At 41.9% G+C, this 19,781-nt stretch overlaps 1 protein-coding gene across 2 annotated transcripts in view; it reads right to left on the bottom strand.

Moving 5' to 3' along the window:
* Positions 1 to 1,392: 1,392 nt before the first annotated feature.
* SUDS3 (SDS3 homolog, SIN3A corepressor complex component) overlaps positions 1,393 to 19,781 on the bottom strand; it is a 47,863-nt gene continuing 29,474 nt past the window's right edge. For both annotated transcript variants that reach the window (XM_027862739.1, XM_027862732.1), the window contains exons 7-12: positions 18,100 to 18,195; positions 16,748 to 16,809; positions 16,554 to 16,575; positions 14,913 to 15,018; positions 9,450 to 9,534; positions 1,393 to 4,761 (exon numbers count right to left, since the gene is read on the bottom strand). In XM_027862739.1, coding sequence (XP_027718540.1) covers positions 4,663 to 4,761; positions 9,450 to 9,534; positions 14,913 to 15,018; positions 16,554 to 16,575; positions 16,748 to 16,809; positions 18,100 to 18,195 — 470 coding nt within the window. In that variant the 3' untranslated portion in view covers positions 1,393 to 4,662. The remainder of the gene's footprint in view (positions 4,762 to 9,449; positions 9,535 to 14,912; positions 15,019 to 16,553; positions 16,576 to 16,747; positions 16,810 to 18,099; positions 18,196 to 19,781) is intronic.

Below are 19,781 nucleotides of genomic sequence, written 5' to 3'. Positions count from 1 at the left end.
GTTAAGTGACTTGCCCAGGGTCACACAGCTAGTAAGTGTCAAGTGTTTGGTCTGAAGCCGGATTTGAACTCAGATCCTCCTGATTTCAGGGCTGGTGCTCTATCCACTGCGCCACCTACCTGCCCCCAACCTGTTCTTGAAAAGCTTCACTGAGGGCAACCTACCTTCTGAGGGTGGTCCGCTACACTTGCAGACAGTACTCATGATTAATGAGTCTTTCCTCCTTTTAAGTCTAAAATTTTTTCCTTTTGCAATAGCCACTCATTGTAGGATTCCCCTTGCCACTATTCAAATACTCACCTTTTCACTCTCAACATCTTGTCTCCCTCTCATCAATCCTCACGACATGGCCCTGAAGCCTTTTTTGGGGGGGAGGGGCTAGGTGATGGTAAGTGACTTGCCCAAGGTCACACTGCTAGTGTTGTGTCTGTGGTAGTTTTGAACTCAGGTCCTCCTGAATCCAGGGCTGGTGCTCTATCCAATACGCCACCTAGCTGCCCCCTTGAAGCCTTTCTTATGACTGTAACTTCCACAAAGGCAGGGGCTCTGTCTTATCACCTACTAAGTGTGCAGTCCTCAATAGTCAACAAATGAATGAATACTCTGGATACCAGATGGAATGCTCTAGAGTACTACTAACCTTACTGGCCTTTACCATGATGACCAAAGCACAGAAAGCATCATTTTCTTCTAATTAAAGGAAAGTTATAGTATGGTTTGAATATTTTATCACATTCTATTTCTTTGAAAATTGGTCGTTTATATGGTGTGTATATAACTATTAACCACAATATTCCACTAAGTCAATACATTCCAAAACAGTTTACTATACATAATATCTCCCACCAAAGCTCAGTATTAATTACTAAGGTCTCTTGCCCCCTCAAGTAATGGAGAAGTATTTAGTGATGCTTTCATTGCACTTAAAGATCAGATTTCTTGGTCTGAGAATCAAAGCAAAACCAAGTGACAAAAAATCAAAGGTTGGATTCCCACTTGAAGCCAACGATGTTCAAACATCAACATTTTTTTCAGATTTTCCCCAGAGAAGTCAATGGCTAACAGGACCTCATGGGCACTGGTTGGTGGCTCTCCCACCATTTGGTATACACGAAATCTAAAATCCCCAGTTACACACCATTTCAACAGTAGTAAGACTACCTATTAGTCTTCTTGGAAGACTTATTATTAGGGGGGAAGAGAGCAAAAAATATTTTGCATTTACATTCACCTTTCAAAGGACACTCACTAAATAATTTTTATACAAAACGTCTACCACATTTGTCAGAACTGCAGCAATTGTGTGTCATTTCTGGTCTGCTGCTGTGGTTTGAACTTTTGGGAAGTTGGCATAAAAGCAGCTGTGGTAGTGAGATTCCCAAACCCAAGAAATAAATGAGTAACTTTTTTTTTAATCGACAAAATCAGTAAACAATCAAGGACTAGGGAAATATTACAATAAGAAAACTTAGCTTTCTTCTTTAGGGTTCAATTATAAGTTACTTCTTCCTACTTACAGCCAGTATCTAAAAGCAGGGGCTCCCCCCCTCCCCAGTACTCTTCAGACATGGAAAGCCACATGCTACCATAGGTTCCAAACAGCACTTCACAAAGATCAAACCACAAACACACCCCCAAAAATGAAGTGCACTGCACATGAGCCACTGAGATTTCTTCTTTGTCCCAGTTAAGGCAACCAAAAAATTACAGCTACTTATTTGGTAGTTCACAAATACGGTTACCAAATATGCCACAAACCTTCCCAAAACATCCTGGCTTTGGCACAGCTACAAAAAGCTATCTGAAAATTCTTTCCAAAAAGGACACAAGCACTTTTAACCTAGGGATGCAATAGGAGTAGGGGCAGCCTTGTAGCAGGAAAGCATGCCTGACAAAAACACACATACATAGACTATAAAACAGATTTGGACTGACCTTTTCTAAAGTGCCATGTGCTAAAGAAGCCAGTTATTTGAAAGAAACTATTTTAATTTAGAAGTTAACCTGGAGACCTAGGGTTAGACATTTCATAATCCTAGATCTTTACAACAGTGACTGTTGTCTGGAGTTGAAAGCCCTGATCAAGGCAAGTGGGTCTTAACGGAAGCCTCCCCTCCTCTCCTAATTCTAATCTATCCCAAAGCCTATCCATCTTTTCCCTTCGACAGATTTTCTCAATCACAGAATAATCTCCATCTTTTGAGAGGGATGTTCTCACATCTGGTTATCTTACAGACCACCAGAAAGAGCAACCTAAGTACTACTAGAAAATTCCTTGGTTGACAATCAGAGACTTTTAAATTAAATACAAATTGAACTTTCTGGAAATAGGGGAGACAACTTAGTACACACTGTGTTCCAAAAGCCCACTTTAAAGTTATTAGATCGTGATCAAGGTGAGCTTAAGAGTCATAAAATAACTATTATGGGACATTATGGTGCTCAGGGAGCATAAGTGATGATGGAGATAGTGGATTATTATTGGTCTCAATGGTTTTCAAAGTTGCAGAAGGAAGAGGGCACATACAACTTCTCAAAGCATGACTTCCTCTTTTTTTAAATTGGTCAAATCTAACTTGGTACAAAAGCACAGAAAACACCCCCTGATGGAAGAAAAAGAAAATACAGCTTTCTGTGCTGCAGTGGGCACTGGGTGAGGTCATGGACAATTCTCTATGAGAAAATCAAACTTTGGTATATTGGATTTCGTGAGGTTTGCTACTGCTGTTGACGAGCAGAAAAAATGCCTTCTTGTTCAAACTGCCATGAGCCGTTTTGTATAAATGTAACACACTGAGTGAGCCCACACCTTCTGATAGCCACAAGTTCCAGTCGTGCCCACTATGTTACTTATTTGGGGGCAAAGACCAATTTTTCCATGAGACCCAAGTGGCACTGCTAAAGCTGAAAATTCAGGTGTGACAAGTTCCTGACAACCACAAAGTGACACAGACCAGTCTGTGCTACAATTCTGGCCTGGAGGATCTACAAGTCAAAGGGAGATTCACGAATGAAAGCCGACCTAGGGCTATTGCCTGATTGTGGTATATGACATGATCAGTACTGGGAAAGGGAAACATTTTTTAAAACACCCCAACAACTTTGTGCAAACAATAGCCTCATTTATCCTATTTTTGGAAATAAGAAAAATAAAGAGAAAACGGGCTTAAAATCATATTGAAAACAAAGCTTTATAAATGTCGGCTCCAAATCAAGTATCCTTGGTCTCTGCTGATGTAACACCCTCATGGAGGTAATCCCAAAGTCCTTTCTGTGGCGTATCATGAGATACGAGGTTAACAAGAATCTTTCAGGGTAAACGAGACCATGTACAACAGACTGAATAGATTCCTGCTGCCAGTTGCCTCTGAGGTGCTAAAGTCAAGGCCACTACAAACATTTCAAAATGACATCACTATTATAGAAAATACTATAGAGTCATTTCTCCAGTTATCAAAAGGGGAGTGGGGAGGAGAAGATGGAGGGAGAGTGGAGAATGATGAGGAGCATAAAGTACAATGTGGCATCTGGATTCCGTCTGCTCAAGTGCCACAGTCCACCAACAGTCAAGGCAGGACAATTCCACTTCAGCTGATGCCAGCCCTTGGAGAATCCAGGAGCACTACCCTCCAAAAGAGTCTCTTCCGTGAGTTGTTCCAGAATGGTTAATGAGCTGTAACTGAATTAGCAAGAGGAAATAATCTGGAATTTTATGTGGGAGCACACCTATCTGTGATTATACCATTGCTATTAGTCTTCCTTTACCTTCTACTTGAGGACAACTCAATTAACTTTAAGATTGCAGTATGTACCCCTTTTCATCTATTTGAAGTTAGGGGAAAATACACTAACAAGACACAGTCGTCTCAAAAGGATTTTTTTTTGGTCCAAATTTAAAAAAAAAAAGGCTTGCAAATGCATCTTGGGATTTAACCAATGGTGCCTGAATACAGTAACTACATGCACTGAATGTTATTGAAAAGATGGTAACATCAGCATGTTATGACTTCTTAATCTTCTTCCCATTTCTTCCAGGGCACCTGGAATCCTGGGCAAATCTTTTGGTTGCTCATCCAGTGGAATTGTTGGCATGTGCCAGATGTTACAGAAAGTATTTCACAGCAGCGGCGGAGAACCAGGAGAATTGATCTCCTCCTTAGACCTCTGCCCCAAGACTGCTGGGGAAATAGCAAAGCTAGCTCTTGACCTGGGACAAGGCTCTATTTGAATATATTCAAAATATTAAACTAGAAGAAAACGCAAATGCTGCCGCCCCCAACCCTGCCCTCCACTTTTAAAAGTATAAACACATGAAGACATCTGAAATCGTTTTTCACCAACCAAAACCCATGAGCACAGACACGCACACACGCACACACAGTGTGTATGTACGTATGTGTATGTATGCGTGTGTGTCTCCTCTGAATTGAACAAAGTCTCAAAGTGAAGTATGGAAGAGATCAAGGGGTGGTTGCATGGATGGGCCAGAACTAATCCAAGGAGTATGTGGCCAGCCACAAGTGGTTGCAGGATCCATAACACAGTGTTGTCCGTTTCCAAGGTGGCGTCGCCATTATTCCCTGTAAATTTAATTTCTCTTAAAAAAGAAAACCAAAACAAAAAGCCACTCGAGGAAAAGCCACGGTGGAGGAGGGAAGGGTGTCACGCAGCCGAGCGCCGGCGGATCACAAAGAGCCCTCGTTGAAGCTGCCCCAGGTAGATCCTCATCTTCGTGCTGTCGCTTGTCTTCCGTACCCAGATCTACACGACAAAGTGGGAGGGGAGAAAACAAGCACCAACAGGTGAGACCCAGAGAACGCGAGAGAAGGGAAGCTGAGAGAACTAACTAAAGCATCGCTCCATAGATCAAACAGTCAGTGCCTCTCTGTGATCTTAGGGAAGAAGACGCTGACACATCCTGCAGTTTTTAGCCTCTGAAACACTTTTCGCACTGTTTCGCTGGTTGCTTGCCATATGCCTCTGTTTGTCCAAAGGATTCTCTAGTTCATAATCTGCTAAACTTATATGAGTCAGAAAGCAGCAAACACTGGGCCTTTCATTTTTTTTTTCTTAAATAAAAAAAAGATATCTGAGGTCTTAAATACCATGAACCTAAGATATGTGATATCGTGGACAAGTAGCCCTTTGACTTAACCTGACCAAAAAACAAACTCTAACTCCAAGATGAAATTAATACGTTTGTAACTACATACTTCAAAAAGGATTTGAAAATATTTCACACCCTCCAATAAAAAGGATATCCTGGCCATCTGACCACTCCATTTCCCTAAAGATAGCTCTAACTTAAGTATTCTTTTCATATTAAAACCATGGATCCTGACTGGTCATCCATTTGAATTCTAAAAACCATTTAAAAGCATTAGAAATTTAATATAAGTTCTTTTCCCTGTATTTCATCTTACTGTCTGTAGATACCTTCTTATTCTTTCTATTCACCAGACTTTCTCTGTGTGTGTGTATGTGTGTGTGTGTGTGTGTGTGTATCTGTATCTGTGACTATAAAAGGTGACTTCTACAGGAAAAATTAGATGGAGGACCTGGGTTCAAATCCTTCCTCAGTCACTTGCTATGTGACCCTGGGCAAATCATTCCACCTCCCTTAGGCCGTTTCTTCATCTATGAAATGGAAACAGTAATAGCACCTACTAGACCCAGTAGAGTTGTTATGAGAGCTACACACATACTAGTTGTTACTATTATTCTACAGGCAGACAATTCATCAATATGTATAAGCCAGCAAAGGAGACCAAAGGAGTCACCAGAGAGGGTCAACAACCCCACAGAGGAGAGCCTGATAGGCAGCGTCAAAGGACACAATGGTCAGATACAGCAGTCAGGATGATCACTGGTAACTTTGGAGAAAGCCGTTTCAGTTGAGTGAGGACATGTAGAAGCCAGAGTGTCAAGGGATGAGAAGATAATGAAAACAGAGGAAGGAGAGGCAGCTTTTTCTAGGAGTTTGGCAATAAAGGGAAAAGAAATTTGGGACAACAGTTAAAGGTGATCAGAGGATCAATCAAGAGGTTCTTGGACATGCTTCAAGGCTGGAGAGAAGGAATCAGTGGAAAAATAGAGGCTGAAGATGAAAGAGCAAGGAGAAAATGGTGGGAACATTCTGCAGAAGCCCATGAAAGGGAGTGGGACAAGGGCTTGACCTTAGCAAGGAAAAAGGCCACCTGATCACCAGAAAAAACTGAAGGAAACAGAAGAATGTGGGGTTGATGTGAAAGGGCTTCAATATGAGTGGAAAGGAAAAAGGAGGCACTCACTGCAAACGGCTTCAATCTTCTCACTGAGGAGGCCAGGTCCTCAGTTAAGATGTTGGTGAGAGGAAGAATGGAAGGCTTGAGAAGAGAAGAGACTAGGGTTGTGAGACAAGCAATCAATCAGAACTAAAAGGACCACAACTCTTCACCAAACCAAAAAGGCTTGTCTCTGGCTTGTGAAAAGAGGGAGAGCTATCTGGTGTGTCCCTAGACAACACAGGGCTCTCCTGGGCTCCTGGTCATCTCTGTCAGTTGTTGGTCAGAAAATAGCCAAAGAAATTAACTTGGGGAACTTCACTTCTGGCCACTGGCTTGTTCTGTCTTGAGATATTTACTGTGTTTTTGTTTCTTCCTCCCACCCAAAATAATTTGGCCATGGTATTCTTCATAGAACCCACTCAAAGGCAAATTCCACCCCACGTCTCCCTGCTGTATTCTGGGCTGGATAGGTGATGTCTCATGAAGGCCTTTTCTTTACCTCATTTCTCCCACTGTTACCGAAAGATGTGGAAAGTGAATTTCATAAGGCCTATAGTTTAGAAACTTAAATCGTTCATATATGTACACAAACATCACTTTCATACATACTTGTCAGCTATTGTAGTTAAAAAAAAAGATTTCTCAATTTCATCTATTTTTAATATAATTAATTAGCTGGTGTATGGCTGGTGTTTTAAAGTCAAGAATATTGGTAAAAGGGGAAAAAACCTCTGACAGCTTTATAGGATTAAGTAAACGTCTGCTCTGCAGTGACTAATTTGGCCATACTCCCACTATTTGTCGCCTCCACCCAACCTACCCAACGTCAAGGCACCAGAAGGCACCAGAGCTCCAATTTCACTTAATAACGGACTTGAAGAATGAGCCAGAGAAACTCCAAGAGCTGAGAAACGTCTCTCTGTTACCAAAGTTTCTGCTAGTACTGTACAAATGCACCAACGCTCATTCCCTTCCGAAGACAAGCCTTTCCTTTGTTGTTCCCGTTAGAGATGCTCTATGAAGTCAATAAAATGGGCAAGTATTTCATCTTTACAATAAGACTGTCAGATCACATTTCTGTTCTCCATCATCATGAAGAAAAGTCCCTGCAAGTGTTGAGACTAACACACTGATTCGGTAGGCGTATGCCTCGCCTGGCACCCAGCAAAGTACCCTGTAAATACTTGCATCATACTTCCAGGTGTCAAAGTCTCATCAGTGGTTGTGCTAAAACTCCCTTTCACTGATACAGATCCCAACCTCCCCCAAACCTTAAAGTCTTCATAAGCTGTTGTAGCCAAATAAACCCTCTCATCTGATGGGCAATCCACTGGTAAAGATCCTCTCAATTTAGTCAAGTGATCCTCAAAAAGTGTCAGTCAATAAGCATTTATTAAGTGCCTACTACGTGCCAGCACTGTGCTAAGCACTGGGGATACAAAAGGAGGTCAAAAACAGTCTTTGCCCTCAAGGAGCTCACAGTCTAATGGGGGAGTCAACATTAAATAAATATGTACAAACAAGCTGGGAAGAGAATAGATTTAAGAGGGGTTGGAAAAGGCTCCTTATAGAAAGTGGGATTTTAGTTGGGGCTTAAAGGAAGCTAAGGAGGTCAGATGTCAGAGCAGTGGAGGCAGAGCATTCCAGGCTTGGGGGACAGTCAGAAAGAATGCCTGGGCATGGAAAGTCTTGTTCCTGGAACAGCCACGAGGTCAGTGTCACTGGACTGAGGAAAATGTAGCATGGAGTAAGGTGTAAAAAGACTGGAAAGCAAGGAGGCAGAGAGGGGGAAGGATAGGTTATGAAGTGCTTTGAATTGTATTTGCTCCTGTTAACAGGAGCCACTGACGCTTATTTGAGGTGGGGGGAGTTGATTGTGTGACAATGATCAGACCTGCGCCTTGGGAAAATCACTTCAGTGGCTGAATGGAGGCTGAAGGGATTGGAGGGCAGAGACTTGAGGCAGGCAGACCCACCACTCACCCCCCAGCAGCCTGTAATCTAGGTGTAAGGTGATGAAGGTCTACACCAGGATGGTGGCAGCGTCAGAGAAGAGAAGGAGGCGTATTTGAGAGATGTCGCCAAGGTGAAATCATCAGGTCTTGGCAACAGCTTGGATATAGGGGGATAAGAGATAGTGAGGAGGACTCCCAGGTCTGGGGGGTAGGGAGGATGATGGTACCTTCTATAAAGAAATAGGGAATAAAGGAACGAGAGATTAAGGGGAAAGACACCAAGTTTTGTTTTGCTCCTCAGATAAAACCCATTACCCGGCCAATATCTGAATACTTTCCAATTTAATAAGACCTACCTTAGCTCATGACCTGGGATGGCTTTCAAGAAGGCAGACTTGCTTCCCCACCATAATGAGGTTTTAGAAGGGGAATGACTTTGGACACAGCCGATACTATGTTTACTGAATGAAATACTTTCTAAAGGTAAATGATTTTTCCACCAACAGTCCCATTTGCCTCAACTTTCTCTATGAGGTCATCTATGTCTGGTCTTGAAATCTGTCAGGTGGACAGGCACATCACCACCAGCTCACTCTTCAGCCTTGGCCTGTGAGCAGAGGCTAGAAGGGCTATTCCTTCCATTTACCCTGTATAAACCTTGTACCAAGCCAGCTGTCCCTTCAGAGAGAACCTATCTTGCGTGAAGACAGTAAAGGGATCCTGAGCCCCAGGTGAACAGAAATGATTTAGAGAGAGCACCCGAACTGCTGGGTAAAAAACCACCTCACAAACTAGGCACATTTAGAGGCATTTTCCATTCCAAAATCTGGGAGAACAGAAAAAGCTTATGGCATTTCATTATCCAGTTTTTATTTGATTACTCCCACATTAGCACGAATCGGTAACACAGAGGAGAGAGACGTAAAAATCAATTTCTTTGCAGACATATGTGCCCTGATAAAAGATCAAAGCAAAGCAGCTTTTCAAGTTTAAACTTTTTAAACTACTAACAATGCAAGTCACACAGGGGTTACCAACCTTCTGGTAACAGCTACAGTGAGAAGACTGACTTTCCTGATTGCCTTTTCATTCCAGTTTTGTTCTAATTAGACAACACACACAGCCAAGACAGACTGCAATGGAAGGTCTACGTGGCAGTGTCTGGGTTCTAAGACCTTGGGAAAGAAACGAGTACACACACACACACACACACACACCCCTCCCCTACCTCATTGGCACCAACAGAACTGATCACACAGCTGATCTTGGTGTTCTCTTTTGACTCCAGATAGATAGCTTGGCTCTTGTGGTACCTATCAAAAAAAAAAAATTATAAATTAATGTTTTTTGACAAAATGCGTCTAGAAGGCAACTTGGTTATTTACAATGCCAGGATAAGTCTAGAATACTTAGAACAATAGGAAGACTTGTATCCATGAACTAGATGACTTTGGAGATGATTCCCTCCCCCCAAATGTAACGCTAAAATGTTGATTTATAACCTTACTTCTCCAAGTCCTTAGACAAGCAAAAGACAGAGCCAGGCAACTTTCCAGTGAGTTTGGCTCTGCCTAAATGAGGAGGTAGGCTGAAAAAACCCAGTTCCACAAGAGTGTAACAAATAGGCTTCTCTCCCCAAACCCCCACCCTTAATCTACCAAGTCTTTCATGTCTTCTCGCCACTCTACTCCAACCTGGACCTTTATGAGGAATCTGCAGTTCAGGAGCAAGGTCAAGGATCAGAAAGATACCGCAAGGCTCTGAAAGCTGGGACATGGCAGCTGCCACCAGGATCCAGGAGCAGCTGCTGGATTACATGTGTGAGAAACCTCCATTGAGCTAACTCTGGCACAGCCCAGCCTAGAAGCTCTCTCGTTCATCCCCTCATGGACAATCACCTTTCAACCGGCTCTGGTCACAAACATCAATTTTAACTAACCTTCAACCTCTGGTAAAGCCATGCATCTTACCAAGCTTCACAAAGTGAGGAAAAGCCCTGCCTTGCTCATCTAATGTCCTAAAAACAGAGCCAGAAAGGACCTCCAAGATCATTTCATCTACCCCCCCCCTTATCTTACAGAGGAAGACATAGCAAAAACTCAAGTTTTCCTGAGGCTGGTCCAGTGCTTTTGAAAGGTACATTTTTGTGCCTACTCAAAGTAAGTGTGCTTATTGAAGACAGTAATTTTCAGAAAGAAGCCTTTCCTAATCCTCTTACCTGCTAGTACCTTCTCTCTGAGCTTACCTTCCATATATTCTGTATATATTTTGCCTGATAGTAGTTTTCTGTATGTTTTATCCCCTTTAGGCTGTGAGCTCCTTAAGGGCAGACTGTTTTTACCTTTCTTTGTATCCCTAGCACAGTGCCTTGCACATAGTAGGCCCTTGTTCATTCATTAACTGATTGTAGGGTACATCATTCCAATGACTCTTTATTTTGCTACCTAAGAGATTCCAACCAAAGACATGACCATAGCTTTCCTATCAGTTTACTAATGTCTTGTAAGGAAAGTATTTCATAAATGTCAAAACAATGAGTCATTATTATTTTGCTTCTCTAGTGAAATGGGACCTAATCAACTCCATCAAAAAGCAAAGACTCATAAAATGAACCTCAACTTCCAGATTGCTAGTTAAAGTCTCAAAACAGTTTCAAAGGCCTGAGCCAGTGATTACACCAAGAGAGCTACACCTAGTTCAGATAAGGAGTAGTCAATAGAATTACTTACAGGACAGTCACGATGCTGAACCACCACAAAGTTTCAAGTGTGTAAAGAAAAGAGGACCAACGAATTATATTCTAAAACTTTATTCATCGAGGACAAAAGTACATCTCTGAGAGGGGATAGTCCACGAATCCCACAAAAGCAACACAATTCCTTCAACCAATGGCCACAACAGTACAGAGGAAGACTCCCTATAGTTCTATTTGGGAAAGTGTAAAAGCATAAGCAAAAACCTACACAAGTGAGTTATAAATGCTGAAATAATGCATACGTGTAACAAAACACCTCACAAAAGAGATACTTCTGGGCAAACAGTCACAAGTCTTTATGACATTATCATCAAAGCACTCTAAAAAGAGTTAGGGAAGTCCCCAAAATACGAAGAGGATGGAAATAAAGCTACATGTTACAAAAGGTCTACCTGCTGGTCAAATCTGGAAAACTGCCAGTTAATTCTGAGGAGATCTGTCTTGGCCATGCTCCACTGTACCTGAACTATATATCCCAAGCAGACAACCACACGGAACTGCCTAACAAGTATTCTCTGTTAACAATGACAGGTGAGCAAGAATAGCACCAGTAACACGGTCTATCACCTCTATGAAGCAGCACCTGACAGCTGACCTTGGGACCCTATTCCCCTCCTCCACTCCCCCTTCTCCACCATTGCGGGGACTGCCACAACAGGAAGCAGAGGCTTTAATTCCTACCATAATTACTAACAATATTGTACTTGATTCCGTAAGGGAGGACATAAGCTACCAAGGCTGGCACTATTCCAGAGAAATGATCACTTCAAGTCCCACAAGACAGAGATTTCTTAAGGAAATTCCCAGTGAAAAAAATAAATGAAAAATGACAGTCCCATCTGAAGTTCCTTTTCCAGTTCCAGTGAATTGATGAGCAAAAAAAAGAACACAAAAGATTTAAAGGCAAAGATATAACATTCCTCCCAGCCATAAAACGCTTCAGAACATGCAGGATAAGGACAGGTGAATTTGTGACTTTTTTTTCCCCAATGCTATCTTTGCCAAACTTCCTGTATAAATTCATGTTCCCAAAAAGTACTTTAAATTCTGCAGGAAGGCAGAAAGACCCCAAACAGTCAAATGGCCAAGCACTAAAATCTATGTAGTCTATGATTAATGGTGACTGCACCTGGGCATCACCAATTCTGATGTTCTGACATTTTGTCTAGTTTAAGAGGCCAAACAGAACTGGACCTGCCACCACAAGAACCAGAGGTCTCCTGGAATAGCACTATCTTTTTTTCTTTTTTAAGAGGAAAGGGACAAAGAAAGGCAAATATTTCCATTTCTTATTCAATGAGGTTCCCTGTATTTCAGAGAGAGAACTTCACACCACAGCTATAGAGCCTCAGAAAAGTGAATTTCTCACTGGAAATGTTCACTATTTGGGAAATAATAGCACCTCATGTCAACCCAGGGGTTGAGGGTTAAGCTCTCGAGCTAAGTGAGTTTCCTCATTTCTGGTGCACATTAACAGCTCCAGTTTTAATATAATGGGTGGTGGGGGAAATGAGAAGCCTCCCACCCTGCTGATTTTTAAGCATCAACTACTTTAGAGAGGGATTCTTATTATGAATCAAAATGGAAGCAACTGTTACAATAGGATATAAAGTGGTTAAGAGAAACGAAAAGGAATGTCGTTCAATGACTGTTCATTCTAAAAGAGAGGTTCCAGGGGCAGCTAGGTGGCGCAGTGGATAGAGCAACGGCCCTGGATCCAGGAGCAGCTGAGTTCAAATCTGGCCTCAGACACATAATACTTACTATCTGTGTGACCCTGGGCAAGTCACTTAACCCCACTGCCTAGCCAAAAAAAAATAATAATAATAATTAAAAAAAATAAAAATAAAAGAGACACTCCAGATCACAATCATTTTGTAGTCATTGAGACATGTCCTGCCAGAAACACTGTTCATAAAGGCCTATTATAGACCCAAATGATGTTACAAAGATCAGAAACGATGTAGCTGATTCTCTCAAATACACCTCGATTTCTGAAGTAAGAGCAAGAAGGGGTAGGGGAGAACAACCATCGGGCTGATACCAGGGGTCAAGCAACAAAAGCCTAGTGAGATATCGAGGCTCCACTTGTGAGAGAATCAGCACCTGTTTATATGAACACATACACATTATCAGCCAGGAGAGGGAAAAGCCTTGCTTTGCCTTTCATCAGAGAAATATTCTGTTTTATGAAGTAAAAGTGCAAGGAGCCAAAAAGGAAGAACACAGGATGCAGAGAAACAACTTCAGACCCAGCAGAAAGCAGCAAATTAAACTTTAATCCTGTTTTGGAAGTCCCATGCTTTCAAGGAGCTTATTTCTGAAGTAAAGAAGAAGGGAAAAGGCCATAAAATGACTGTTGAGCTCAAAAGGTAATAACCCTTCCTATGAGAAGAGTGGAATCATCCCAGAGTCTATACGGTTAGGCCAGAGGAAAACCAGGCATTCCTTCCAGTGACAACTTTGCCTGCACTACTTTTTATCTGCGCTTGGCACAGAGGGAGGGAGAGAGAGACAGAAAGAGAGAGGAAGAGAAAGACACAGACAGACAGATTGGACCCGTGAACTAGCACCACAAGGTTTCTCTAGTTAGGAGTGAAAGATGTAAGATGTGACTGTCATGTGAGGAAGACACGGCGAAATTCTATGGGTTCTTCAGGCCGAGCCTGTCCAGGCTGACCACAGGCCTCGTGCCCAGACACATCAGAACCTGTCCTTAGGAATTCCCGGGTTTGCTTTTGGTTTCTTTGGAAAGATTCTGAGTTTTCTCATCATTCACCCAGATGACACATTTCATAAAGTCTTGAGATAAACTTAGGAGAAGGAAGAAGCCAAGCCAGACCATCATCAGCTGAAACACCACAGGACTCTGCGCCTCACATGTACGTAAGAACGCTGGGGAGATTTATCATTCTGGAAGATGGTTGTTATGTATGGGTTTGCTCTTTAAAGATTATTTGGTTTTCATGATTGGAAACATTTGTCATCTGCTTCTGCTCCACTGTCTGTGGGGCTGCCCCACTCTGCCACCTAGTGGCCAAAGTCTAGATATGCATGTTCATGACACAAAGAGGATGATGACCAGACCTGACCAGAGAGCCAAGGGGGCGCTACCCCACCCACAACAGGCTTCCCGGGGCTCTTTACAATGTTACCAGAGAAACCAAAGGCTGGCCACGCACTGGATAACTAATTACAACTACTGGTGGATGTCCTGTTTTATTTTGACAACAAAGAAACTAACAAGCTGAAAGAGACAAGGAGGGCACCTGCCCAGGGCAGGAAGAGCCTGTAGCCACTGGCCACACCAACACGGTCTGACCATGCCCTGTCTGTGACCTCTAAGCATAACCCCCCCCCCCCACTGGAACGTGAGTCAGTCAAATGCCTGCCTGCTCATGACACTGCTTCCAGAGATTAACCGCTCCTTTCAATGTTTTGCTGAATATCCCATTTTCTTGCTACCAATTAGCGATGTTTGGGAATGGAAAAGGGACTTTACCAAGGCACATCTTATGAAAACATAAACGGACGAGCCCTGACCTTAAACATATTTATCTGGGGGCAGCTAGATGGTGCAGAGGACAGAGCACTGATCCTGGAGGCAGGAAGCCCAGAGTCCAAATCTAGCCTCACTAGCTGTGTGACCCCGGGCAAGTCACTTAACCCCAACTGCCATGCCAAAAAAAAAAAAAAAAAAAAAACCCAAAAAACAAAACAAAACAATCCATACTTATCTGAAGCTGGTAGTGACTGCCCACAACATAGCTCCCAAGTCTATGGTCTCCACTTAAAAGCAGTTCCAGGTCGATACTACCAAACTGGAGCACCCCAAAGACACAGAATAACCTTCCAATTCCCCCCTTCCCTCTATTCCTTTGGGGATCTCCCACCTTACAGCAGGAATGAGTTTTGTTGCTTTGAACCACCACCTACCATCTTTTATCATAGTAGAGTTTGCCATCTTCTATCCGAGCTTCGAACCGTTGGGCAGGAGACTCTGCAGGTGTAGAAGGGAGATGCTCTGGAGAAGAGGGAGATGCTAAAAAACCAAACATGGTCAAAATCACTATGCGGGTCACCAGATCACATGCTTAACTGAAGAGCATTTAATAATGAAAAACTTAAATCAGAAGAGAATATCACAAAAGATAAAAGGATAATTCGTCTAATAGCCTTTGAAATAGAGCAAAATGAAATTACCATACTGGTCCAAATGGAGGTTGAACCCCCCTCCCCCCCAAATCTGGCTCAGATGAAATCTGAGTAAAGTCTGTAATTACTGCCTTATGAAGAAAATGACAACGAAAATGAAAAAGACAAAGGAAGCAGTGATGACAAAAATGAGTAAGACATTTAGTGGATCGAAAAAACCTTTTGTGGTAAATACATGTTTAATACAGTAATTTTGTGTAACTACTGAAATATAGCTATTTTTACACAGATACCTACATATGCAGGCACACGTGCGCGCACACATAAGCTTATCTTTCCCTTTCAAATGGGATCTAATTTTAGAGGTAGGGCCTGAACTGGGGGTGATCTATATTTAGATCAGTATGGTCTTTCAGAAAATGCACATGACTAGGCAGTGACTAGGCAGAGCTAGCTTCCATAGCAGAGGCACGAAATGTGCAGGGTATGGCTGAAGTAGCACTTTTGGCTCTCAAGCCCTCAGGTGGTCTAAAATACACTCCATACTGACCCACACAGGTCTGTCTCTAGCCTGGCCCCCAACAATGATTTCAGAGATTCAGGTCTGTTCTGTAAGGAAAGGCAACCCACAAGAGAGAAAATCTCCCATAGGGGAGTGTGGGGAGTTCATATGGAACTTTTACTTCTTTTACTCAAATAGGGAGTTATCGCCTTAAAAAAACTTGATTATAATACAGCACCAGCCCTGAAGTCAGGAGAGCCTGAGTTCAAATCCAGCCTCAGACCAAACACTTGACCCTTACTAGCTGTGTGACCCAGGGCAAGTCACCTAACCCCAACTGCCTAAGCAAAAAAAACAAAAAAACAAACAAAAAAACCCAATTATTACAGAACTGAGTTGGAAAGGCCCTTAGGAATCATCTTCTTGAACACTTCCATAATGAAGCTTGGGTTCCGGAAGCAATAGCAATCTTCACAAGGTGACAACCAAGGGCCAAAACACTGACAATTATATTCGACACTAAACTCCTGAAAGCTCGTAATGCTGGGCATCTTGCTGCTCACACTACCCAGATGGGCACAGTGGTCGTGCACTTTACCTCTTAGGTCTGCCATCTACAGAGTGGGGAGTCTTTTCCCACCCACTCACTCCTCAGATCTCTCTTTTATAATAAATTCCAAGGATAAACAAGTTAAGGTTAAAAATGTCTGTAAAGCAGTAGTTGAGCAGGAAGGAGAAGCCTAAAGTCTCCACTTGGTTCTCATGATGGCTGCCTTTGGGCAGATTGAGAACAGGTTGTTATTTCAGAAAAATAAATGAATCAAATAAGACAACCCTACAATGACTCCTTGACAAGTATTTACACATTTTTACGAAAGGATCAACAGACAACACAAATGCCAATCCCATTAGGCACTTACCTGGTCTCTTGGGTGATTTAAGCTGCAGGAAGAACAAAAAAAAAATTAACTCCAGTAAAAATTTCCTCAAATATAACTTGGGGCATCAACTTGAGATATACTCAGATATAACTTGGGGTATGAATCAAGTGAGACAAGTCATTTTCTCAAGGCTGAATGCTAATATTTCACAAGAAATCAAATAGCAGTACTACCTTATTTAACGTTCTGAGGTCCTCCATGATTTGTTCATCTGTTAACAAATAGTTCAACTGGGGTGTTGAGAATTAAAGAAAAAATGTCGGTGCTGTGCTTCCCAAAGACACATAGAAATCTAGCCAATTAAGATGTTTAAAGTGTAACTCAATGATTTTATCAGAACTTATTTGAATATTTTTGATTCCCTAATCAATTCAACTTAATAAACATCTATTAGGTTTCTGCTACATGCAAAGTGCTGTGCTACAACCAAAGGCTGTAGAACCACAGACATCATTGGTCTTCATCAAAAATGAAGGACAGAGCGCCAGTCTTGAAGTCAAGAGGACCTGAGTTCAAATCCAGCCTCAGACTAAACACATGACACTTAACTAGCTGTGTGGCCCTGGGCAAGTCACTTAACCCCAATTGCCTAAAAAAAAAAAAAGGACAAGAGCAGCTAGAACACAGGCAGACCTGAGTTCAAACCCAGCCTCAGACATCTGACACTTACTTACTAGCTGTGTGACCATGGGCAAGTCACTTAACCAAAAAACAAAAACAAAAATAGGCCAAACAACCAACCTGATTACAACAGCTTTGTGATGTAATTGAAACCTCTCATTTTAAGCCTCTTAACCCCTGCTTGACCTTTCATGGGCAAAGATCACTGACATATGCAAGAGTAGGTGACTCACTTCAAAGACTTGGAGAAACAAACTCCTGAGCTGGAATTAGTTGCCTAAAATTTAAAAATCAACATTGGCACCAAGAACACAACTATGTCAACCCTCTAACCACAAGGCTTTTCAAAAAATTTTCCAAACCACAGAACACAGCAAATGAAGATTAAGAAAGGTTCTTTTAACCGGGGGTCCATTAATTCTTTTTTTTTTTTTTTTTGCCTAGTCAGTTGGGGTTAAGTGACTTGCCCAGGGTCACATAGCTAGTAAGTGTCAAGTGTTTGGGACTGAGGCTGGATTTGAACTCAGGTCCTCCTGGCTTCAGGGCCGGTGCTCTATCCACTGCGCCACCTAGTTGCCCCTTAATTCATTTTTTAAAAAATGCTTTGTTAACTACATTTCAGTTTACTGGTTTACTTTGTAATCTTCTGTGTTTTATCTTAAGCATTTAAAAACATGATTTTAGGGTCCACAGGCTTTACCAGACTGCCAAAATAGGCTCTGCCACACAAAAAAAGTCAAGAACTTCTAATTTAGAAGTAAAAACACAAATGGTCTGTTCTTCAATTAAGTACTAACGCTCCCTGTAGGGCAAATGTACACATTCTATGAGATGACATAAGACGAAGACTCAGTATAGAACATCTCCAAAGAAAGTAATTCATTCTTTATGTAAACAAGGATATCAGGGGCAGGTTTCCGCCTCTTGTCTGGGATTGGAACTGGATCATTTGGCCTCCGCCTCAATTTTCTCGTCATGATGGGCTTCACTTCCATGGAATCTAAAGGAAAAAAATGGAATGGACAAAGAAGTCAAACTATTGCAAGAAAGCGATGACAATTCCTAAAGGTTGAGCTCATACAGTCTGCAAACCACTGTCAGGATCACTTATTAATGGGTTTAGTCCAAACCCTGGTGTCCACTACAGATTTTGGCACACCCAAGCTTATGAAATTTAAATTTAAAATGGGACCTACTCTTACATTACAGCATTGGCCACCCCTTTGTTTGTACCGAAGAAACCAGGGATTTGACTGTTCACCCTTCAAAATGGGCAAGTGGGTATACCAACTGCTTTTGATGGCCACTGGCCAATAAATAATACTGAGGCTTTTATACCATATTTGTCTCCATTAATAAATTCAGGGTTTGTTTCTTTTTTCATCTATTTTTACAACCTTTTGTGGCTTCCTGACGATAGCAAATGCTACTTGCTGTTAAGAAGCGAAACTGGATTCCTCAATAAAGCCAGCTCATTATTATTCAAACAAAACAATGGAGGCGAAGCAGAGATGATGGCTTGCTGGAATTCAAATTTAGCCATGAAGGTTCATTCTGCTAAAGTAAAGAGGCAGCTCCTAGATTATATAATAAATACTATGCCATACAATGTCAAAGGACATTTACACAACTGAAAATTCTTAGAAGATGGTAGTTAGGTAAAGTGCATCTTTGCATTCGTAAGGATGATGGGGATAAATCCATAGGCCCTTATTTCTAGGTACAGGTGACAGGGAAATAAGCAACAAATAATACTCAAATCTAGCTTGTAAGATGACACTCAGAGAGGATGAGAAGTAACTGGGGGGAAGAGATCATGTACTTCAAGGCAACTAAACTAAGTGGGTTGGCTATATGCCAACTAGCTCCTATTGGAGTCCCATGACTAAATTTTTACAGAGTAGCATCAGTTTTTCAGCCACTACGTAATTCTGAAAAAATCTCTGTTTTGCTAGAAGCTGCTCGCGTGTATAAGACTCAAATAGAAACCATATGATGTTTAACATTTTCTATATGACCCTAACGACACTGTGAATACGGACTAGCCTTGGGGAAAAAAAAAGCATCATGTGAGATCACCAAACCCAAAAAGGTATCACAAAAATGGTGGCTGTTAGAGGAATGAGAAGAATGATACTGTACATCCTTATCATGTTCTTTCCATGAAGACATCAAAGGGTATCCTAAGAAAGAGCTCTGACATATATGTCTTGAAAGCAGGAGGAATCAGCCTGTATTTGGTTCTGAAAGGTCTTCTTTCTGGATATCAAGTGGCTGATAGATTAAGTCTAACACAGATTTGCGAGGTGGGAGGAAACAGAAGAGTCAAAAGAGAGAACTGTTAAGATAATGTACATGTTCCCAACTATTTTGGAAAAAAATTCACCTATAACACCACCATAAATATCATCCACATTTTACAGCTCTCATTGTCTTTCCTTCAAACCCTCCCTTCTTCCTGACTTCTGATATTACAATAGAAGGTACCACCACCTTACCAGGGTCACAAGCTAGAAGTAATCTCCAATTCCTCATTCCCCTTCAGCCCCCCCCCCCCCCCACGCACCCAGGTGCAGGTCTTCATCA

Source organism: Vombatus ursinus, unplaced genomic scaffold (genome assembly GCF_900497805.2).
Source record: "Vombatus ursinus unplaced genomic scaffold, bare-nosed wombat genome assembly UNPS02001287.1, whole genome shotgun sequence".
NCBI lineage: Eukaryota > Metazoa > Chordata > Mammalia > Diprotodontia > Vombatidae > Vombatus > Vombatus ursinus.
This window is presented reverse-complemented; position numbering and strand designations above follow the sequence as displayed.